The following is a 24,812-nucleotide window of genomic DNA, read 5'->3' as shown; positions in this document are numbered from 1 at the left end:
GGCTCACAAGTTTATCTGATACAGCATTCCCACCCCCTTGCAACTCCTTGTAGTACTTTTCCATTCCTCCTGTCGCCTTCCTTTATCAGCTCCAGGAAGAAGCTTCTCAATGAGGCCCCTTTGTCTTATCCTAATACACATCTGTGAACACACACCCACTGAAGGCTGTCTGTGCTTCTAACAAACATTGCATCAGACAGCCTCGTTTTGAAGGCAGAAGCATGCTTTCATTCATTATTATAGGGGTATTCATTAATTATTCAGGGGTCCCCCTTCATAAGCAGTCCAAATACTTTGTCTCCCATGGTTTTGCTTCTGAGAGCTATGTACTTTATTCACTTAGAGGTTTCTGATTTGTTTTTATTCTTTGCTTATTTAAAATATTTATGTTGCTTAGATGCTTTAAACGTGGCATTGTTAACATCCATGGCAGCATAATTGGGGTCTATCATTGTGGCTTCTGTGAAGTCCCATATGGGAAACTGCAATTGCAGGCTAGCCACAGGAAGAACTTAACTTCAGAATAACTTTCCAGAGCCTGAGTGTGATGTAATGTTTCTTTAAGTGTTCCTTCTCTCGAATTAATGCACCTGCAGCTTGTTAACTCTAGTATTTTATTAGTATCCTTGGTCTGCGTGTCTTTTATTCTTTCTGGCTGTTGGATTCTACAATAAAGTATGTGTTTTGCCTATCTTCAGTTCCTGTTTAATTACTCTCCTGGATATCCAGCAGACATTACACTGAGAGTGTTCCTTCTCCCCTCCATGTTGAGTGTAGTTTTTCCCACTCAAAAGGTCAAGTGATGGAGGTAGGGAGACCACTCTTCCCACAATTCTTTTCTTGCCACACACACTTTTTCAATCTGCATTCATTCAGGGCCTTTATCTTTGCTTCGGGTGTTGAGTTGGGGTATGATAGAGTTATTTTGAAAATGTGAAGAGTACAGAGTCAAAATAGCTCAGAATGATGAATGTTAGTCTCTATCTATCTATCTATCTATCTATCTATCTATCTATCTATCTATCTATCTATCTATCTATCTATCTATCTATCTGATTTCTAACCTTCCCTCCCCTACACAGTAGGGCTCAGGATGGATAACAAGAATGGTTAAAATAATAAATACAATATCAATTAAAATCCATCCTAGTACAGTTAATAATCAAACAGATGGCACATCAGGCACAATTTCCAGTTCTCAAGGGAAGGTTTGTGCATCATGCGTGTTGGTAGGTTTTACAACTGATAGTAAGACAGAGTCAGTGGCCAGAAAGGAGACGGGGACCAGTCTAAAAGCTACCATTGTCTCAACTGTACCCCTAGCAGAACATCTCGGTTTTACAGGCCCTAGGGAACTGCATTAGTCTTGTCTCCTTTGCTTCAGCAAAGGGCACAATGCATCTTTAAGCCTTGCCTGCTGCTGTCTGACACCAAACACCTGAAAAGGAAGGGTGGCCAGGCTTAAAGCAGCCTTGTGGGGAAAATCTTTGGGTGTCCCAGACTCCCACGTAGAAAAACAATTGCTTCCTAAGAAAAAACTGAGAAGCCCATCTGTGCCCTTGGCACCGACACCCTCAGCTTCAGTACTGGCAGAGACAGTGTTTGATGCAGTCCCTGATGCTGTCAGTGTCAGAGCCACAGTCTAAAAAAAATCAAAGCAGTGTTCTGAGAAGGCATTCCTGACTGAGACCCTCTGCCATTCACTCAGTGTAGATATCATTGGCATTTGGTAGGTGTCTAGTATAAGGTAATTTTACGCTTCCATCATGTATTTGGGTAAGGGGGCTGCCTGTGGCAACCTTTTCTTGCCACAGACAACCCCCTAACCTTGAACAACAACTCGCTCACAATAATGCACTTCCTAGCATGAACACAGACTTTAGGACCAGGGCCTGCAGGATGTGAAGTCCATCCCCATATTAACTCTAGCAATGCAATCATTGGACCTAACAGCACCTGCCATACCATCTCAGGTTCATTCACTTGTTCATTCTGCAATGTTATATATGCCATCAAGTGTCAACAATGTTCAATGGATATAAATCTGATGTTATAAATCACAACAACCCCAAACCAGTAGGAGAACATTTTATCTTCCAGGACATTCCATGGCTGACCTAGGAGTGGCATTCCTCAAATAAGAGGGGTAGCTATGTTGGTCCATCTGTATCAGTAGAAAAGATCAAGAGTCCAGTTGTGATATGCAGGAGGGCAGTGATCCAGAGGGGTAATCCAATCATGCCTGCTATTGTCATTCACCTGCTATTGTCATTTGCCTGCTAATGTCATTCAGCATCTGAAATTACTCCAGTCTCCAAAATATAGGACAGATGGATGCACATTCTAGCTGCGTCTGAAGAAATCAGCAGTGACTCACAGAAGCTCATACCCCACCACAAATGTTGTTAGTCTTTAAGCTGCTACTGGGCTCTTGCTCTGCTCCAGTCCTCAAAGAACCTTCAAGGGAGATTACTGTGTGAGATTGCTGAACTTGAATTCATTCAGAAATTCAGAACAATGGACCTCCTTGGGCTGAATAGGTATATAGGATTCTTCTCTCACTACAGATGCTAATTTTCTGCCCCTAAAAATTTCTCTTTATTACATTCTGAATCCATTATTTGTAACATTTCTCTCCACCTTCTGACTGGGATATAAAGTCTCCTTTCCTACTTGTATCTGATGAAGAGAGCTTGGAGTCTTGGGAACTTATACCCTGGAAATCTTGCTGGTCATTAAGGTGCTACTGGATTCAAATCTTGCTCTTCATGAAGACCAACACAGCTACCCACCAGAAACAGGGACAATAACTGACTTAAGATAATTGAGTCCATTCACAGTGTGTAAAAACCAATCCCAACTGTAGACTAATGGACAGAGTTAGACAAAAATAATGTTTGCTGATTAGATTTTATCTTTATCCTATGCTACAATTTGTAGTTGTCCTCAACCACTCTGAACAGACTTGAGCTCTCTGATTTATTACTGTTTCTAACTGACTGGCCTCTCTTTATAACACTCTTCCATTCACAGCTTTCTGTTTCTTATGTCTTTAGGCATAAATATGTCTTCTATGGATGTGCTCTCCATGCATCTAGTAGAATAAATTCTGTTAGCTTTTAAAGTGCCACTGGGCTTCTACAAAATGCTAACTTGGCTACACACTAACATGGCTACTCCTCTAGTGATGTATTAGAGTGACAATCAATAATGATTAACTCCAAAATGGGCCTAACCAAGTCAGTCAGGCTGCATTGGTGCAAGGGGAATGTTGCTTGTGGTCTCAGTCTGTCATATTTGTTTGCATAATTTCCAATTGTCAAACCAGTTATTTGAAATGTGGATTGATGGATTATGAAATGACTGTTTTGGAGCAAGTGATGTGAGTTTAGTCCTGATTGGTAGGATGCTTTTAGCCAACTAATTAACTTTAAGTAATGCAAAGGAATACGGAGCAGAGCAGATGCTATTTAAAAGTAAATTCCCTGTGGTGTGGGGTTGTCATTTCTCATACCGCACTTCTTTTTTCACCCATTTGTATAGCTGTTCCACGCACAAGCGATACACAGTGCAGCTCTGTCCCAGAGCCCAGATATGGAAGGAGGATTGGCTCTGAATTCTCAGCAGGTTCTGTGGTCCGCTTTGAATGTAGTCCGGGCTATCTTCTGCAAGGCTCAAAAGCTATTCGCTGCCAATCTGTTCCCAATGCTTTAGCCCAGTGGAATGACACAGTGCCAAGTTGTGTGGGTGAGGCTTATAATATTTATCTGTTTCTTAACCAGCATTCAAGAACACCACTTTTTCACTGAGTAGTATTTAGTATTTATATTTATTTCCCATTGATTAATACTGGCCATGTCCAATTTAAAGCAGCAATTTGTCATTTCAAAACTAATTGAGTACCAGTTGGTTGGTAGGCAATATAGTATTTCACATAATGACCTATTAGATTAACAAGGTTGGTGCCTGTTTTGCTGAATATTTATTGTCAGTGTGACAGCCTCTAAAATCATAAGTATAATACAGAGCCTAACATCAACCTCAGGAAATCCCCCTTATATTAATTAATTGAGTGCTTCCTGAATCACTTGTTATAGCAGATTTATAATTTATAATTTGAAAATTGCTCTTTGAAAAAGTGTTCCACTATAACATGACCTAAAGTGACTGTCCCTGTTTTAGCTGAACCAGCTACATTTTTTCTGAGTTCCTCTGGTGAAATTGTGGTTATCCCTTTGGACCCTTTTTGTACATATTAAGTGGTTTGGGTTTTTTTTAACTTTTTTCCTGGACATATGTATTGCAATTATTTGTAATATTGATAAGAATTGTGTACCTTTGGGGAGAAGAAAATAAGACTTCAAGAATTTGAATTATAATTGAAATATTAATTTTATGCATGTATACACAGCTGCTATATTGTTATGATAACAAAAAAGTTATATTTCCCAAGAGGGATACAACTAGTTTTGAACTGAGTCACACTAAACATGAACTTCCTTTATGAAAGCTAGAAAGAACCAGTCCTCTTACTGCTTCACTTATCTAATTTGAAGATAAGTAATGAGGAATATGGTTGTTTTACATGAATAGACATGCCACTCCTAAGCAGAAATACATTCTTCTAATTCTACTGATTCAGTGTGCGTAGAAGACTGTAACTCTTACCTCTACAAAGCTGTGACATAGTGTCACAGTGGCTCATTCCCTATCTCTCCTCAGCCCTACAGACCTTTTTTCTGTGTCTGTCTGCCTACACTACTCCCCAGATTCCTTGGTCCACTATCAAAAATATTAAAGCTCATCTGTGGGTGGTTTTCCCCTATCACAATTCCATAGGATATTGGCCTGGCAGATAAGTTGGGTAGTTTGGCCACTATTGCCATTGCCAAAAGAAGAAAAATTAGTTTGATGTATATATTGACATATTTTTATTTACATGATTTCTTCAAAAGTTAGAAGTGAGATTCTGTTTTTCTTTTGTAGTATTTCTGTTCAATGAGCATGCTTTTGGCTTTGTTGTTACCTCTAATGGAATTTTCTTTCAGTGCCATGCAGTCGGAATTTCACTGAACGGAGAGGGACTATATTGTCTCCAGGCTTCCCAGAACCTTATGGTAACAGCTTGAATTGTGTGTGGAAAATCACAGTGACTGAGGGATCAGGTATTCAGGCAAGTCCACATTTGCCAGCTGTGGAATATTAACTACTACACTATAGATGGCTAATTATTTTCTTTTTTTATTACTTTCTTAAATTTTCAGAAAATAGCAAACCTGTTTATGTTTTTGTGATTCTAGTGGATAAATTGGCAGAGCTTCATTGGATCTTTGAGACAAAGAACACATCCTCTTGTTTTGCAGCAACTAAAGCCCATCTAGCCCAGCCTATTACAGCTTTTATTTATTAGAAGCTTTTCAGAACACTTTCCCTGCAGATCAGAATAGTTCACAAAATAGATAATGTACTTCAGTTGATCAGATTCCAATGTGGAATTAAGTATTAGTGGGAAAAACATATCAATCTGTTCTGTGACGCAGATTTTTCCCCTCTGTTGTGTGTGTGTGTGTGTGTGTTTAGGAATTCATTTCATACAGCTGACAAAGTAGACTCTGGGAAATCCTAAACAGGTTCATTCAGAAGCAAATCCCAATATGTTAACTCCTAGGGGGGTATTGTTAGGATGGCAGCCTTTATCCTATGAAAGCTTATGCTACAATAAATCTTGCAATCCACTTAAGAATCAGAACTGATTTTGTTTAAGGAGAGCATTTATTTAAGCATAGTTAAGTAAAGCAATATTTTCATCTACCTGCAGTTAAAGACAATCATCCAGTGCATCTCAGTGTGTTCAGGAAACCTAAGACCACAGGAATTTAAATGATCGTGATGTGAACAGAGTACTTACAGAACGAAAGCCAGTTTGGTGTAGTGGTTAAGTGTGTGGACTCTTATCTGGGAGACCCGGGTTTGATTCCCCACTCCTCTACTTGCACCTGCTAGCATGGCCTTGGGTCAGCCATAGCTCTCGTAGGAGTTGTCCTTGAAAGGGCATCTGCTGTGAGAGCCCTCTCCAGCCCCACTCACCTCACAGGGTGTCTTGTGGGGGAGAAAGGTAAAGGAGATTGTGAGCCGTTCTGAGACTCTTCGGAGTTGAGGGCGTGATATAAATCCAATATAATCTTCTTATCTTCTTCTTTTTTCTTATCTACTTTCACATTTTTTAAGTGCCAGAATTAAAAAGACTGATCTAGAAGTTATATGCTCACTTGGAGCTGGTATATACATTGCGCTGTTTAAAAAATCAAGAGAAACTAAAACTAGTTTCCTTTACACTGTCAAGGTGTTTGTCTTTTGCATATGAGATAAGGATGGTAAAATAAATATAAATAAGGGATTTGATAGAAAATATATCTCAAAATGTCAGTTCTTTAAAAAGATTTCCTCAGTCATGCCATGTTTAACATTTTTAGCCCCCCTGATAACACATAAAATTGAAAATTATGCCAAAGTAATTTATGTACAATTTGATCCACTAGATGATTCTACTCAACTAAATATTGGTTTGAAATACACATCACAATAAGTTAATAGTAAATGATTTTCAGAGAAATGGATTATAAGAACACACATTTTAAAACAAATACTGCATAAGAGCTGGGTGTCATTTTTCTTGTCCAAATGTGAAGATACCATGAGAAGAGAACCTTTAGTTGAACAATGAAAGAAACTACATGAAAACAGAGTATAGTTCTCAGATTTTCTTCCATGTCCTAGATAGCAATGAGAGGAGAGACAGAGCTGTACAGATCCTGAGTTTGTCTGACTTCGGTTGGGGAAGTCTCCTCACCAAGTTGAGCTGACTGTCAGACAGCAGTTCAGTAGCATTTCCATCTTTCTTGCTTCCCCCTTCCCACTGCATATTCAAAGCGCCATATTTTGAGCTTCAGAGGGAGGATAAGGTGAAAAAGTGCTGTATTGGATAAAGATCTCTCATAGCTTTCCAGGCAGCCTATGCAAGTAAATCCAACACTTTCCTTTCAAAATTGGAGGTGCTTTTCAACAATATGAAAGTGAAAACAGCGTTAAAAAGTCATTTTTGACTCAGTAACACTGCAGTCACTATCAATTCAATTTAGTTTTGTTCTTCTTGTCATCTGCTGTTACCAGAAGACCAAAACATCTGGAAGATTTTATTTTCTGCATGGGATTTGGGAACATATCCAACCCCCCACCCCACCCCGGCATTTTATAATGCTTTTATAATTCTTTCATTTACAACAACCACAAATCTGATAGATAAGAGTGACAGCAACTTGTCCAAGATCAATCAATACTATTTTGCACTCTCTTCAATAGATATATTTCCAGCATGCCCATTGCATTATTCACATTCACCCTAATGTTCACCACATGGAGACACATTTGCTATAAAGAGAGGCCTTCAGTGACATTTTTGGCACAACATGTTTTATAACTAATTCATCAACATCAAAATCTAACCTTTTGTTCCTTGTGTGTGTGGGAAACATTGATTACCCTCTGATATCAAAACTGTACTGTTTATTTTCATTAAAGTTTTATTTTCTTTTTAAAAAAGTAAGCTTGGTGAATACACATTTAACCCAATCCATCAATTTTATACTGGTGTGAAATGTCTCTGAACACAAAGGCCTTTTCTGCATTTGTGTTTACTATGGCTCTCTCCTTGCACCTCTGTCACTTAAAAAAAATGTTTCTACATTCACTTGCGCACTCACCTCTCTCTTATTGGATTTTTTAAATTCCTTCCAATCCTTTTTTAGGCATTCTGCTGTCACTCCACTGTCCCTCTGCTGTATCTCCATAGTTTCCAAGAGTGGTTTTTTTATAGGAGTATTTCCCTCTCCTCCTTTTAGTTCGCTTCCAAGCCTTAAAAGTAGACACATTTCCTCTATCTTTTCCTCCCCTGTCCCCTCGCAGGCCAGCTGATCTCTCCTTATTGGTTGGTTTTGCAATAGGCATGTCTTTTGAAATAGGAGATTAGGGAAGTAATTGCCTTTGTCTGACTTGTTTGCAGGAACAACCAGTTACTTGTTTGCAGGAATAGCAAAGTTGGTGGTTTGATTCCCCTTTTGGGCAATTTTGTTGTTGTTGTTTTGGGAAAAAACGGGTTTCTTTTAAATTGACTCTGACAACAAACATTTCAAACATGAGGGTAATGCTGTAGAACCTGCTCTAGGGTTAGGGTTGCCAAGTCCAATTAAAGAAAAATCTGGGGACTTTGGGGGCGGAGCCAGGAGACTTTGGGGGTGGAGCCAGGAGACCTTGGGGGTGGAGCCAGGAACAAGGATGTGACAAGCATAATTGAACTCCAAGGGAGTTCTGGCCATCACATTTAAAGGGACAGCTCACCTTTTTAAATGCCTTTCTTCCATAGGAAATAATTAAGGATAGGGGCACCATCTTTTGGGGCTCATAGAATTGGACCCTCTGGTCCAATCGTTTTGAAACTTGGGGGGTATTTTGGGGAGAGGCACTAGATGCTATACTAAAAATTTGGTGCCTCTACCTCAAAAAATAGCCCCCCCAGAGCCCTCAATACCCACGGATCAATTCCCTATTATTCCCTATGGGAATTGTTCTCCATAGGGAATAATAGAGTGCCTAGTAGACATTTCCCTCCCCCCCCACGCTTTCTAAAGGAAGGGGGAGGGCCTCCATACCAGGGAATTCCCCCCTCCCTGCCCCCTCCCTCTCTCACACACACAAACAAACACTTACCGCACTTGGTCTTCTTCCCTCTGCCTGCTCTGAAAACGAAAGCAAAGAAAGGGCGGGGCCGTTCTCCGAAGCCCTTCCTGTTTCCTCCTTCCTGCCCAGCCTTAAAGGGGCAGAAATTTTACAAACTGCTCAGGACTCAGGAGCTCTACACCAACATGAACGCTTCAGGTATGTTCTCCCCCCCCTCCACCCCCCCACCCCCCCCCGCTTCCTGATTTCTGGAGACCGGGGGATGAAGCTGGGAACCCAGGAGCCTCCCGGAAAAGCGGGGGGATTGGGAAGCCTATCTAGGGTGGCAGCAGCCTGTTGCCAAAAAAAAAAAAAAAAATCTGGTCCATCTCAACATCTGGTCTTCCCCTTCTGTCATCTCATTTCCAAATAACAATGGGGGGGGGGACTCAGGCTGCAAAGCATTGATGTCTCCTCCTCCCCCATCAGCCTCCTTTCTGTCTCTCTGGCGAAGTGGTCAGCATCTCATCTCAATAAACTTTTAATTTCAATGCCTGCCTGTGATTTTTTTTTTTTTTTGCTCTCCAGCCATCCAGGATGAATATTAAACTCTTGACTACTAATAAAAAGGGGGGGGGAGAACACTAGTGGCAACCCCACAATAAATTCAGACAAAAGAATCTCCTATTTCAAAAGACAAGCTCATTGCAAAACTAACCAATCAGGAAAGACCAACCCCACAACACTACCCAGGTTTTCTCATTGGTATGCAGAATATGTACACCGCAATTCTCAACAGAAATCCGAGGGAGAGAGAACGATGCAGAGTGCAGACTCAGCATTCAAAGTAAACTCTAACCGACTTTACTTCCATGAAAATCAGACGGTGTGTATGCAGAAAGGGCTAAAGACTGTCCTGTTTCTTTCTGTGGAGAAAATCCATTCATCAGAATGGGAGGCTTAGGCCAGCTTCCAATGGAGAGCTCACAGAGTGCACTAGAACTCTGTATGTAGATATAGGCACAATCTGAGGCTTTGACTGATGCTTTTCTGCCATTCAAATAGATCTTTATGGACTCTTTGACTATATTGTCAAAAAGTGTTGTTTGGGCCAGCATCTTTTTCACACACAACCCCCCCATTAGTTCTTGAAATTCCTTTCTTTTTGCTAATCATACATTGTATGAACCTCCACACTTAACTTAAGCTGCATGTTCTCTAGTGTCACATACTAACCTTGTTCCTGGATTTAATTGTTTTAGGTGGAAAAAAATATTTAAAAAATATTTAAAAAATATTTATGTGGATACAAAAATAATACATAAAGACAAAGATTCAAACTTAATCTTCTAGTTTTAGATGTGCAAAAAGATTTCACAAATTCTGCACTTAGCACTTGCCTCTCTTCTGTGCAGGGCTCTGCATGGTGGCTCTTTTTCCCAGATTCTGCATTGGATCTCTGGGGTGGGGCTGCATGTTCCCTGCTTGCCTCCTGCCCTGCAAAAATTCAAGATCCGAGAATGAGACCAGGACAAAGGCTAATGCAGAATTGGTCTATGTGTGTGTGTGTACTGGAAAACATTAAAATATTTTATTCCCCATCTGCACTCTGAAGTGGTATAGTACAGTAACAAATACACCATATAACAATGTAATCCTATCAACAGATTTCAACAGATTGGAGAAAGCATGCATAGGATTGCATTGTGAGTCTACTGATCTTATAGTTCAGGTCAAAGAAACTTACTTGCCATTTTTATAAATCAAGCATCAAGCTAAGTAGGCTTGAGTTCTTTCCTTCTTTTTGACACTATGGAACAGAAAGTTTTCCATTCCCAGATGGTGCCTTTTCTTAAGCGCTTCCAAAAATTAAAATGTAAACAGTACTGTGAAGCTAGGATATGTATAGTCCATTGCTACATTTGTTGTCAAGGTCGTTCTTTTTGTCTTTCCTGTCACTGACTTTATCACGATATCTAGGGGTTGGTGGAAGTCAAAGAGAAAAATATTTTAATCAAGGTTGTGGGATTTTTCAAGGGAATATCCTACAAGAATTTAGGGAGGGGACTTTCTCTTTAGTGTGGTGAAACAGAAAGAATAAAAACAAGCTAATTATACATACTTGGACCAGGCTAGGTTTGAAGTTCAAAAAATAAGTAAAATTTATAAATAATAGAACAGAACATGGATAAATCATAGAAAAGGAAAAAGGTACACACTATTAGCAAAGCTAACAAAACAAAAAACCTAACTATCTATGCTTACCACATACTCCTACAGCCAGTTGTAACCTTTAATGCTTCCCCCAGGAACTCAGTAAGCATTTCCCAGCAGAATAATTCACACAGCTTGTGGAAGTCAGTGACAAACAAAGATTCACTTGCCCTACAATATCTTCAGCCCTACTACCCTCAAGCTGGCAACTGGAAACTCTACTGAGCTAAACTCTGGCTCCGTACATTCTGGCCTCTGCATTTGGTCTTAATAGGCCAGCAAATCCAGATGGGTAATTGATCTAGATGCTCCACCTAGATCAAGAATGGTCAAACTATCTGATGAAATGCTTGACTATAACCAGCTGTATGTGATTGATGACAGACCCAGCTGCTCTGATATCTAAGTACCTAAAAGTCAGTTCCCAAAGGACTTATACACAGGTGAAACTTTTAAATGAATAAGGGCTTGAGCCTTTACATGACTTAGAGACAAGGATTAACCCACCTAGGAGACTCAGTCTCTTGACAGATTTGGAAACATATATGACTATTCTGTTTAATGAACACACAATGACATTGTTTTCACAGATTCAGGTAATAAGCTTTGGCACTGAACATAACTGGGACTCTCTTGAAATCTATGATGGCGGTGACATGACAGCACCAAGGCTTGGGAGTTTTTCAGGTATGTACACAATTCTCTCTAGTGGACAGAGCATAACATAGTCTGATCCAAGTTTCAGCATTTTTTAGGTCATGTAAACTTTCTCTTTTCAGCCATGTTTAGCAATACATATGAAAAGCTTTGAATGAAGTGCTGTATGATGCTAAATATTATTGTTGTGGTTCACCTGACTTCAGACACAGGTCAATAGCAAGCAATGCTTTTTGGGGGGGTCTGTCTTGAGGACAGGTCATGTGGCAAGAATTCAGACAAAGTATATCCGTGCAAAGTTTGGCATAAGAACATAAAGTACAGCCTGCTAGATCAGACCAGTGATCCATTTAGCCCATCATACTGTCACAAGGTGACCAACTAGCAGCCCTGAAGGACAATAAACAGGGTGTAGAGGCCCAGGCCCTCTCTTGATGCTGCCTCCCAGCACTGGTATGTAGAGGCTTGCTGCCTCTGCATGTGGAAGCTCCTTCCAGTCACCATGACTAGTAACCACTGATGGACCTTGAGTGCTTGCTACAATGATAAAGCACTCCCCTATCTTGGCTCATGCTGGATTTTCCCACCTGAACTGATGCATGTCTGAGAAGCAGAAGTGTTCCTTACCTCAGTCCTTCCTTCAATGCCGTGGAGGTAGGACATGTTATATAGCATGTTTTCTAAGGACTCTTTTCTTTGATTTTTTTTGTGATTGTGATCTCATTTGATGACATTCAATGGGACTACCAAATGTGGTATCATGATCACACAACATGATGAACATTCATTCATCTTCATTTCTTCTGTGCAGTCCCACATGGGCCTGCTGCGGAGAGGTTTTCTATAAGCTTATAGAATCTCCAGCGAGTGCCCCTCCCTCTGCACAGTGGAGCCTCAAGTTCCATTTCCAAATGATCACATGATAAGGGGTAGAGGGAGCATTCTTCCCTTGGCCCTTTTCTCTGCCATCGTGGGGAGATAACATGTTACAGCTTTGCAGAGATTTCTTCAACTGGATTGCATGGGTTTTTTCCCCTCCTACTGGTGTATTGAGTATAATAATCCAGATGGCACTTTTTAAAATGCACATAACCAGTGCCTCATGTGTTGGGGGGGAAAGGCACAATACCTCCTCTTTGCAGGTATGTGGCCTCTTTACCCTGAAAGTGCAGCAAGAAAGGGCTCTGCCTCAAAGCCACTTTATGGAAGCAGTTGCTATGGAGAAATATACAAAGGAGCAGGCTGTATATCTCTCCTGTCTTGTGCATTATCTTTAAATAGTGTTAATATAAAGGCTGCAGTTCTAGATTATGTCATTATCGCTATATGCTAGATGTTTGCGTGATTATTGTTGTAATACAGAAAAGGTTTTATTTGGGCAACAATTTAAATTTTCCTTCTTTTAAAGTGACTATGCTGCAAAGATTTCCTTATAGTAAACTAGATCTTTCCTGGTGGGGACAGGTACCACAGTGCCAGCATTATTGAATAGCACTTCCAATCAACTTTATCTGCACTTTCATTCTGATATTAGTGTGGCAGCTGCTGGTTTTCACCTGGAATACAAAAGTAAGTTTCTGTGGGTTTTTAAAAACAGAATGCCTATTATTAGCATGCAATACATGTGGGGACTGGTGGATAGGTCTTTTTTAAGTTGTGGCTCCTTATTTATGGAATGCATCCCCAGAAAGGGTTATGGTCTTTAGCCATTACGTTAAAAGTTATTTAGTTTTTCAGGAATTCTCCTGGATGCTTCCAATTACTGTTGTAATTTATTCTCCTGAGCACCTCCCCCAATGAAGAATCATGTTGAGTTTAACAAGTTTAAATGGCTAATACAACATCCACATTAACTGGTTTAGTATTTTAAAGGGTGGGGTGTACTAGGCAACTCATTGGGTACCATCATTTGGGCAAATCCAGTCCAGTCAGATAGGATAGTATGATAAACTCTACAATTTTCAATGGGTGTTTTACTTTCAAGTTTCATTATATTTTGTTCAGTTTTTTATCAGGTTGTTTTAGTGCTGTATGGTTCTTTGTAAGCTACCTTTTTATAAACTGGTAAGATAAAAGTGTTTTCAGATATATCCAGGTTTTTTGCTCCCCATTTCTGTATCTTTGTATATGTCCACTTCAAGAATATGGGCTGACAGTGATATTAATAGTTTTGGAAAAAATTTTGAAGAGAGATTACAGTGACGTTTTTCACAAAGAGATAATAAATAAAGCACCACAACTGGAAACATAAGTCTCCTGACAAAAAACTTTTATATACAATTTGCTAAAGATCTTTCAGGTTAATAGTTATGCCGACACAATTAAATAATTGCCTTTTTTCTTTAAAGTGTAACAAAGTATGAGTGGGATATCAAAAGTGCTAAAGACTTTGGCAAAACAGTATAGGTGCTTTAACACTCTCAAGTGCTTTTTTTTCTTATGTTCATTATCAGTGGATGTTTAATGGAGCAAGCATCCTTGGGTTATGTACATGTAAGTCAGAAAGCTGGCTATTTTATTAAAAAAAAAAGATTTCCCTTAAAATGCACCTTTTCCAAGTTATGAACTTTTTTTTCTCCCCAGTAAAAATATTTGTCTCTAGATAATGAAAAAGAAACAGACCTTGGATTAATTTTGAAATGGAGATTTCTATATACTCAGAGCTAGAATTCAGAAGCATTTTCATGAATATTCCTACTGATGTCACAATGAAAATTGATCTCTGAGATTTGATGAATGTTGTGTAGTGTCTCATTAAGTACTCACATTCATATCCTCTTGAAATTTATGTTTGTATGACAGTTGCATGATTGGTGCATGTGTATCACTGACTTACTCATATTACTTAAAAGTAGATATTACAAGGTGATGCTTAGCTTTTAGCACAGATATGAATTATTAATATGATAAATGGCTTGACAAAGCTTTGGTTTGCACATTATCTTTGCTAGGTAAAACTAAGAATACATTGATTTAGGTGCTAAAGATAATCTTGATATTCATCTCCTTTTAAAGAGCAGGGTCAGACAAGAAATGCACCAAGAGCATCAATGCTAATACTCATAATTGGGGTAATTATTTTTTTTAGAATGGTAATGTGTGCAAATTTTTGGAAAGGCCAGATTTCCAGCTGATAATAAATATTCAGAACCAGCCAGCAGCCACAGGACATCTTTATGGTGTGGTTCCATTTCCCTGTTTATTGCTAGTATTCGTATGCAAAGCTTCTTGTAATTAATTTGAAAATGAATAATTTATTGCTAGAACTTTTTTGTAGCAGGAACTCATTTGCATATTAGGCCACACACCCCTGACATAGCCAATCCTCCAATAGTCTACAGGGCTCTTATTACGGGGCCTACTGTAAGCTCCAGGAGGATTGTCTACATCAGAGGGGTGAAGCCTAACATGCAAAGGAGTTCCTGTTACAAAAAAAACCCTGTTGATAGTAATACATAAGTTTGTGTATCGTGTTTATACAGGATATGTTTTGAGACCTTTGCACATTTTACAAATACTTGTAGATGTTGTCCTCAGAAATTGATTTGGCTAGCCCACATGGTAAGATCTCTAGATAACTAATAATCTTATTGATGTTTCCCTAGGTTAGGCAGAAACATCTTTGTTTAGCACTATAAAGTCCAAATACAATTTGGTATGTTCCAGTGAGTTTAAGCTAACTCTGTGTTGGACTGTAGCCATCAGTTGTTAAATTGTGAACTGTATGACAGAGGCATCTTTGATAGATAATACAAACATAAAATTTCTCCTCTTGGTGTTAAATGTATAAAAGACTCAATCTATAAAATATATATTTTCCTCCAAACTATAGAACACTGTTCTCAGCCTTTGTTGTTAAATTTGTATCAAGTCTGCAGGTTCCATAATAATGGCTAAAATTATAAATGAGTTCTTAAACTCTTTCATCTGTGTTCCCTACCTTCCCTTTTTTTTACTTTTGTCATTATTAAATAGACCCTGTGCTGTAAGGATCTGCTTTAAATTTAGTGTGTGCTATTAGTACAGTGCCAGGAGGAGCGCTATTGGTGCTTCATAAATAAAGAGTAATAATGATAAATATTAACAACTTTTATGAGTTAGTTCCAAAGCAGGTATAATTGTAGTAAATACTTCTTTATAACTATATATTCCATTTATAATTAATTACCTCAATGCATTTAAAAGTAATAACAAATTAACAGAAGAGCTGTTAAGACAACTCATTACAATGTATCAAATTGACCGAAGATATGATTAATCTTTATTTTTCTAGCACCATATTTGTATGCAATCAATTGAGAATCAGCTCTGTTGTGAAAAGCATCTTTATGGTAGATAAAAATGAGGTTTTATAAAATAAATAAGTACTGTAAAAGTAAATTTAAAAAGCTAAATTCAGTATGGCAAAATTTGGACTCTTATGTTTACAAGTGCCTTATTTTAGCTTGTTATAACATTCTGGTCCTAGCAGATTTACTTGAATGTAAATTTTGTTTGAAATCAATTGTATTTCCTTGTATCAATGTCCTAGGTAGCAAAACATGTTTCTGTCCAATTTTCTTTTTTTCTCCGATTGCTATAACTACACAAGCAAAAACCCTTTCAGCCTGATAGAACGTAATAGCTTTTTAGCATCACTATGCAAGCAAAATAATTGCAGTATGGATAGATGATAATAACGTAATTGGGCTGACTACATAGAAAATGGTCCAGAATACACAGTGGCATCAGGTTCCTTTGACTGGTACTAATATACTTGTATGAGTTTTAACAGCATGAGTGGCTGTGTCGATTAAGACTTAGAAGTATTATTGATGGACCATTGTGATGCTTGGTTGTTTAGTAATCTCCTGGTTTTCTCCTAAATAAGTTAGTCAGTTGCTTCCATCTAGGAAAAATGATATTCACACAAAACTTTGAAAGAGCCAATAGTTATGAGATGTATGAATAAATTGGGAAAGGGAGAAGAAATATGCATGCCACACAGAACTCCTTGGAGAAGGAAAAGTTAAAAATGATATGGACAGACCATGGCATTTTTCATTTTAAAAGTGCAAAGAGACCAAGGGAAACAACAACAACAATGCAGTGGGAAAACAATTCTATCCCAATACAATAACCCCTATGTGCTTCTTATTAGGCTTCCTCAGCTGGATCTATATATATGTTACAAAATAAAAGAGAAACAAAGTTAATTATCTTTTTAACTATTTCTCTAAATTACTTGTTAAAAATGTATCAAAGCAATAATAAAAACTTGTTTTAAAAGACAGAATTCCTAAGCGTGTACAAAACCAATTATCAAGAGCCACCAAAAATACTGCTAGGAATCTAGAATAATGTTAAAACAATTATTGCAGGCATGTGGAGCAAGAGAACTCAAGCTATTAATTTCAAAAATCATTTCATATAGTGGATATATAATTAACGAATCTATTGTGGTGGTGGAAAGTGTTGTCAAGTTGCAGCCAACTTATGATGAGGTTGTAGGGTTTTTAAGGCAAGAAATGTTCAGGGGTAGTGTGCCTCTTGTAAGCCAAAATGCCCTCAAAACGAGGTTGGGGAATTGTCAGGTGGGCACCTGGCTCACTCAGGATCGTTTTACCTGTGTATACAGGATTAACATGTCCAGAAAAATAATGCTTAACAGATTTGGGACTCTAATTAAGTAAACCAATTAAAATGTATTAAGGAAAATATAGGCTTCCATACAAGATATACTCATCAAAACACACATTCAGTCCTAGAAAACATAGATAGAGAGATAGGGGAACACATGGGTAGACAAACAGGGTGATATTTACCTATCGTAGTCTTCGAGGAAGGCTCCAATGGCAACAAGCGAAGAAGTGGGAGAAGGGACCCAAAACTTGGCCTTAGAATCAGGGATGGATCTATGCAGCGGAAATTGGGATACTGCTAGAAGCACAGATGATAAGGACTCTCTTGAGTCCTTAGGGGATGGAAGGTACGAGGGAAGAGAAAGGTGGTCAGCTGGTGCGTGACCTCACGAAAAGGGGAGGTTTCACAGTGACCGTAAGGGCTGGACTACTGTGACAACCAATAGAAAGTTCATTGGTGGCACCTAATTGGGTGCTTGCTCTTGACCAATGGACTTGCCTGGATCCTGGATACCTGAGTGAACTTTCAGGTTGAAATAGACCAGGGGGAGGCTCCAAAGTGACAATTGGGGAGAATAATAGAGAGATTACTTGGGTGGGGAGATGCTTAAGACTATCTGACTTGTCTGAACGGGTGACAATAGAGAGTCAAATCATGGCCTAGGTAACACCCAGTTTGTACAAAGGAACTTGGCTCTGGCTGAAGATGGTCTTCCTCTCCTTCAGTCTTCTTCCTGACACCAGTCTTTGTCTAGAGTTTTGTTAAACAAAGAAAGTGGTGGTTGGACGATTAACTACTCCTGGGGTAGGTAGGTTGCTTGTAGGCCAAAGGTGACATCTGGTGTGTACATGAGCCATCCGCTTCGCTGGAATGGAGTTGAGCCTGATAGGAAGATGGCTGCATGGTGTTAGCCCTCCATGGTGGATTCCATGGTCAGAACTTCCTAACCATTCTCCTGGATAGCTCCTGGCAGCGCAGTTTCCTTCACTCCAGTGCTGGGATGGCTGTCATACGGAACAACGGGAAGCCTTCCGTTCTCCTGGTGGGCACTCTTGTACCGGTCTAGAGTGCCTTTGTAGCATCATGGCTGCTTGTACTGCATAAGTCCCTTTTGCCCCTGGATAGGTTTACCCACACTCTCTGGCCAGACGTGTGTGAGTCACTTCTCCAGGTGCTCTGGCAACCAAGCTGGTAATCACGTGTTCTATAAGGGGGCTTTTCCTCACACTCTGCATAGCAACCCCAGACTTCCAAGTATTAATCAGGACTGACCCTGCATATCTTCTGAGGTGTGACTAGCCTAAGCTGTAAAATGGAAAAGCAGCAATGTTCTGTTGAGCCACACTAAAGTTGTAATTTGTACATTGGCCTTGATCCATGCAGTATCGTTGCTGGACAAGCCCCTAAATATTACAGGAAGCTCCTCCCCTCATATTTGTCATATTGTTGTTTGATCAGTCTCTTATAGGCTGTAACAGAAATAATAGAAAGTGGTTCTTTATACAGTTATAGTGAAAACCATTGCAGCCACAAAGTTTACAAATGGACCCAGATGACAGCTGGGTGGTAGAAACTCTTGAAGAGTTCTGTTTTTCAAGACACACAGAGACACAGATACCATGGTAATGAAACTGTGACAATGGTTTAAAGACATTACTATCATTGTGTATGAATACTGTTTGAAGAATATGACACCTGAAAGTAGCATTTGTGTCTTGACCTTTTAGGCTTGACTAATCCTTAGAAAGTAATGCTGATAGAATATTTCTGAATGGAACATCTGATCTATAAAGTGGTGACTGGAAATGTGTAAGACTCTAATCCTACACACTTATTTTGAAGTGGCAGGGAATGAATAAGGATGTAACTGAATTTTGAAAATACTCTGGTTTTATTCATGTCTTTTACATGTTTAGGATCAAGGTTTCAGTATGGCTTTCCAGATCATATTCTCATAAGTCAATAGAAAATCTGCTTTAAAGTTAGAGTCCAGTAGCACCTTTAGGACTAACAAAGTTTTATTCAAGGTATAAGCTATCATACGGCGGTATGTGTAGTATAGCCTGTAGGTCCTAAGATTGTCTGGCAGCTAGAAGATATAGCTCTTTTAATGTTATGCACCACTAGGTGGTGAGCTAGACTTGATTTTTGATGGAAGAGATGTTTCAGAGATGGTTTGCCATTACCTGGTTCTCTGTCACAACCCTGGTATTAGAGGTCACCCATCAAAATACTAGCAAAGACCAACCCTGCTTAGCTTCCAAAGATTGGGCTAGCCTGTGCTATCAAGGTCAGAGCGCTTTGCCTATCCTTTCAAAGCGAAGGAATTCTCTCCCCCCCACACCTCAAGGGGAGCTGATCTCTACCATCTGGACTCCAGACAACAGATCTCTCTCCCCATCCTGGAGAAAATAACTGATTTGGAGGGTGGACTGTATGGCATTCTATTCCCCTGAGGCATCTCCCTTTCCTGACAAAAGCAGGCCAGGTTGCCTAGCAAGAGCCTCTGGCTAGCACTCCCCAGGGGGCAGCCATGAGCTCTAAGGAAACACTCCCAGCGGGGCCTGGCCTCCCTGGCTATTTCTGTGGCCTTTGAAGGCTCTGTGTGCTGGAAGGCCTTTCAGGAGGTTAGCCTTTTCTGAGGCGAATTGACAGAAGAGTTGAAGATGTGGCTGTCTCTGAGGTAAGAGTGGGCCTGCAGTAGGTGGGGTGTGATCCCAGATGTCTCCTTGACAATGGAGGCCTAGGTCACAAATGACACCAGGTTTTACCACCTGCACCAGGACAGGCAACTGGCTCCCTCCCTCACCCTGACCTAGCCATTGTAATCCATGCATCAGTCACTTCCAGATTGGATTACTGAAACACGGTCTACATGGGCCTACTCTTGGGGCTGACATGAACTCCATCTGGTGCAAAATACAGCAGCACAAGTCCTTACGGGGATGCTTCACACAGTACATATCCATCAGGTTCTGCGTGAGCTGCATTGACTTCCAGTGGAGTACCAGATAAGATTCAAGATTCTGGTACTGACCTTTAAGGCCCTTAGCGGTCAGGAACCTATGGGACCACCTGACCTGGTATACCTCTAGAAGAGTATTATACTTGAAAGATCAAAACGTATTGGTTGTCCCTGGCGCATAAGTAGGGCAAGTAGGCAGCTGTCTTGGGTGCCACTTGGCACCCTCTTCCCCCACCCGCCACCCTGTACCTGCTGCCTCCTCCCCACACCCGCTGCCCCGCGCCCACCTCCCCCACTTCTCTGCACCCGCCTCCTCCACGTCTGAAGACGCTTTTGATGACTCGCTCAGGCTGAGCCACCCCTGCTTCAAAGGGACTCCCTTTGAAGCAGGAGAGGGCAAGGCTGAGATTTCGCATGTAATGCACACAGCCCGATGATGTCGTTTCTGGTGACGTTATCGGGCCGTGCGCACTTAGCGCACGGGGAAAGAGACTGGGGGCGGGGGACGTAGGGGTGCCAGAACCAATAGCGCCGGGCCTGCCCTGGCCCAAGAGACATCTGGCAGTCCTTGACCAGAGCCAGGGCCTTTTCTGCCTTGGCTCTAACCTGGTGGAACTCTCTGCCGAATAACATCCATGCCCTGCGGGACATTTTACAGTTCCACAGGGCATGAACATTGAACAAGAACATCACTATCCAATGTATTTCTTTTTTAGCTGTATTGACACACTCAAACAGGGACTTTGGTTGCTTATCCCATTACATATATTGAACCCATCTCCCATTGTCATTGACAGACAGTCTCACATTTTGACATACTACTGTTTTTTTGCTTTCGCATGCTCATGCTACTCAGGTTTGCTCAATTTGTTAATTTTACTGCATACTTCTGTTTTGTTGTTTTCGCATGCTCATGCTATTCAGATCAAAGGTTTGCTCAATTTGTTAATTTTACTATTCTGTCACTGTACCATTTTACATTCTAAACCACTGCTTACCAGATAATTTTACTTCACTGTCATTGGTTCTTAAATCTGTACCATGTTGCATTCTGGTTCACTGCCTACCAGCTATGTATGGCTTTGCTCACTGTGCTGGATTCCTCGTCTGATGAAGTTTGCTTAAGAGCACATGAAAGCTTACATTCTAAATAAAAATTGGTTGGTCTCAAAGTAAAATATGATAAATCATAAAACATAAACATCCTTAAAATTAACAGACTATTAAAATGGAGCTAGAACATAAGCATCTAGTGGTATCAAATCACCCTTACAGGATAGAAGCACAATTTTAACAGATAAACAATGTAAAATCATCATCTCCCTGAGGAGAAATTATAAAAAAGAGGGGTAAGTCCTGAATTCCATTGCCATTCCTCTTTGTTTACTTCACTCATACATATACTCCTGTTTGATTTTACTATATTATTTCACTAACTGAAGTCTGAATATTTCACATGTGCAGGATTGTATTTATACAGACAAAATGATGTAGACACTGCAATCAAGAGATTATCTTTTTTTTACATCAGCCCAATTTTTTATGAGATATGTGACATAACAGGGCAAAATTATGAACTAAATTTTAGTCAAAGAAGTTCTATAAATGACAGCAATTGTCAAGAGTAAAAACAGTTCTGAGAAGAGGCTTTGATACACAAAGTATCATTGCAGTGTTGTGTTCAGCAAGAATTTCAGACAAAAGCTCTATAGAGTAGTAAATCCATCAATCCTTTCCCCCTCCTCATGTAATCACATCTATTCCTGGGTAGCCCCATTATACAGGGGTTTTTATATGTATGGGCTGGGGGGACAAATTTAGGAATCACATTTATTATGGTTTTATTTCCAAGAGACAACAGTATTCACTGAAAATAGGTATTTCATAAAACTTAAATACTGACATGCTGCAAAAACTATATACCGTATTTTAAATTCTACTAGACAATACCGAAATAGTAAGAAACAATGCTGTTTTGACACTGGATCAAATTGCCTAGGGAATTTTATTTTGGCTAGTTGATAGTGTCATGCAATGAATTCTAATGAATGTTCAGAAACATTTTCTAGATTGTAGTGATGTGAGCTTTCTTGTCATTCATGGAAATGATGCCTAGAAAATGTTAGAGGTCACTGTAATGACGTTCATGGATGTATGTCTCGTGCCAGAATTGGAATGGCAAAATTATTTAACAAGCAGGAACTGGGATGAGATCACTAGAAGAGTTATCAATATTGACATTAATGAGTTTTATGTCCTATGCCAAAAGAGTTAGATGACCTGTGAAGAGCACGCAGTAGGCAATTTCCTGTACAAAAGAAGCATGCTATCCTTGAAGGGGCACTACTTGTTATTCTGAAGCATGTGGCTTAAGAAATTCCTCCCTGGTCTATTCAATGCTGATAGATCTACTATTTTTCACTTCAGTCCCCTTCCTTCTATAGAACAGCATGATAATACTATGCAGTATTTTCCTTTTTGACATTTGGAAACATATCTAAACCTGGCACTAGACTGCAGATAACATAATCCACATAATGGGGCTAGAAACAGATGCATAGGAAGCCCCAAATCTGAAATCTAAGAACAAAGTAAATGTTGGGTGAATAAGCCCCCCAGTTATAGAAGCAATCTATGTAGCTTTAAGAAAAAAATGCTGATACACACTTCATTAGACTATGTGGGGAGATCATTCTGGTCAACCCTCAACCATGTTACTAAGGCATCCATACCTTGAATCATGTCAGCGAAGAGGGGAGAGATAGATGGAGACTGAAAAAGGTAAAACATGGAAGGGAGAGAACAAAGGAGGTGAGGAAATGGAAAGGGTGCTGGATTAGCAGTTTAAGAGTTTTTAAAGGAAGGAGAAACAGAGAAACATAGGTAGGGGCTGAGTCAAGGGGGAGTGACTATAAGGCCTGCCAGTTGATGAAAAGGAAGAAAAGCAAAGATAGTTTGGAAAGGGAGATATAGAAAGAAATAAGATTCCCCAAGCCCTTGCTGATCCCCCACTTGTATGCATAAATATTTGAACAATGTTTCATTAAGGTAGGAATATGCTTCTCTTCCATGCGTGTGAATAGACATTTAGAATTATTAGGACATATTTTAAAACTAATCTTACTGAACTGTAAATTAATTATATATGGCATTTTCCACTTCCTGGAAATCACAGTTTTCTTCCTGTTCTTCCTGTTTCTTGGATTTAAAGTACTCAAGTATGGCCTTGTCTTTTATTTGATTCTGCATGAAGTACTTAGATGAATTTACATGCTAACAAAGCAAACAAAACAACACAAAAGCAGAACAGTTTAACATATTTTTGTTTCTTTCCTCCCTTTATTTTAGCTGTGGGCCTTGCTGCCTGCCCAGAACCCGTAATTCCTAGCAATGGATTCAAAGTGGGCGATAGATACATGGTGAATGATGTTTTGTCATTTCAGTGTGAGCCAGGATACACACTGCAGGTACTTACATTCTCCTTCAATGTTGTATATGTTTCCACATTTCATATTCCCAGGATTTAAAAATGGTACTGTACTACCTTCTAAGGAACCCCTTTTGGTGAAATGGAACATAAAATTTTAAGCTTCTCTTTGTAAAAATCAAAATATCAGTCTTTCTCTACCATTCAGAGTGAGCGGAATAAGTAACTGCTCCCCTGTTTTCTGAAAAGTACTGCATGTCCCCCCATCAGCATCAGCTGCTACAATTAAGGAAACTACATTAACTGTTTCATTTCCCATGTTTTCAGCAACCACATGAGCAAAATATGTTACAAATGTGAAGAAAAAACTAGCTATTTAAAAATGGGGGGAAAGATAATTTTAAACAAGCTTGCAAATAAATGCTTGTTTTTACCATCATATTTTCATTAATATTAGTGAGGATTCAGTGGGCATGGGAGCTGAATGACAGACATTTAACAGCTAGTGCATACTGTATTTATGTTAATACAAGTCATTAGGTATGGGCACAAACCAGCTTGCAAACTTCCGGTTCATGAAGTTTGTGATGAATTTTGGCTGGTTCATGGTTCGTGAACCAAAGTTCTAAAGAGCCACTATGAACTTTCATAAATTATAAGGCAGTATATGGTGGCTCATGAAGAATAGAAAGTAGGGGTTTAAATGACTCAGAGCCATTTAAACCCCTACCTCTGCTCCTCATTGCTTTTCTCAGGGAAAATCCTGCTTTCTGTTCCCTGTAAAAAGTGGCAGGGATCCAAGCCATTTAACTTCCTGTTTTCTGTTTCCTGCCATTTTCTGCTTCCCACCACCTTTCTCAAAAAGAATCCCTGCTTTCTGATCCCTGTCAAAAGTGGCAGGAAGCAGAAAGTAAGGGTCACAAACCAGTTCAGTTCTCAAAACAACTTCCCTGTTTGTATTCGTTCATGGTTCAGTTTGTGGTTTGTGCCCATCCCTATAAGTGGTATCATTGAAAAATCCAATTTAAAGTTTTAAGATTTTGGCATTTGTGTTTGGATTTTGTTTTGGACTAATATGACTTAAATCTTGAATCAGTGGAGCGATCTGTAGCCCAAGCCTATGCATTTTTGCTTGAAAGTATTTTTTTTTAGTTGTGAGATTTTTTTCACAAGTCAAATCTTAGTTGCAAATTATGTACTGAAGTTTTCTTCTTT

At 39.5% G+C, this 24,812-nt stretch overlaps 1 protein-coding gene across 1 annotated transcript in view; it reads left to right on the top strand.

The window, feature by feature from the left end:
• CSMD1 (CUB and Sushi multiple domains 1) overlaps window positions 1-24,812 on the top strand; it is a 1,753,937-nt gene that overhangs the window by 1,553,474 nt on the left and 175,651 nt on the right. Inside the window, exons 34-38 of the mRNA XM_060234944.1 lie at window positions 3,544-3,747; window positions 5,049-5,173; window positions 11,517-11,613; window positions 13,048-13,152; window positions 23,519-23,637. Coding sequence (XP_060090927.1) covers window positions 3,544-3,747; window positions 5,049-5,173; window positions 11,517-11,613; window positions 13,048-13,152; window positions 23,519-23,637 — 650 coding nt within the window. The remainder of the gene's footprint in view (window positions 1-3,543; window positions 3,748-5,048; window positions 5,174-11,516; window positions 11,614-13,047; window positions 13,153-23,518; window positions 23,638-24,812) is intronic.

Source organism: Heteronotia binoei, chromosome 1, assembly GCF_032191835.1.
Source record: "Heteronotia binoei isolate CCM8104 ecotype False Entrance Well chromosome 1, APGP_CSIRO_Hbin_v1, whole genome shotgun sequence".
Classification (NCBI taxonomy): domain Eukaryota; kingdom Metazoa; phylum Chordata; class Lepidosauria; order Squamata; family Gekkonidae; genus Heteronotia; species Heteronotia binoei.
This window is presented reverse-complemented; position numbering and strand designations above follow the sequence as displayed.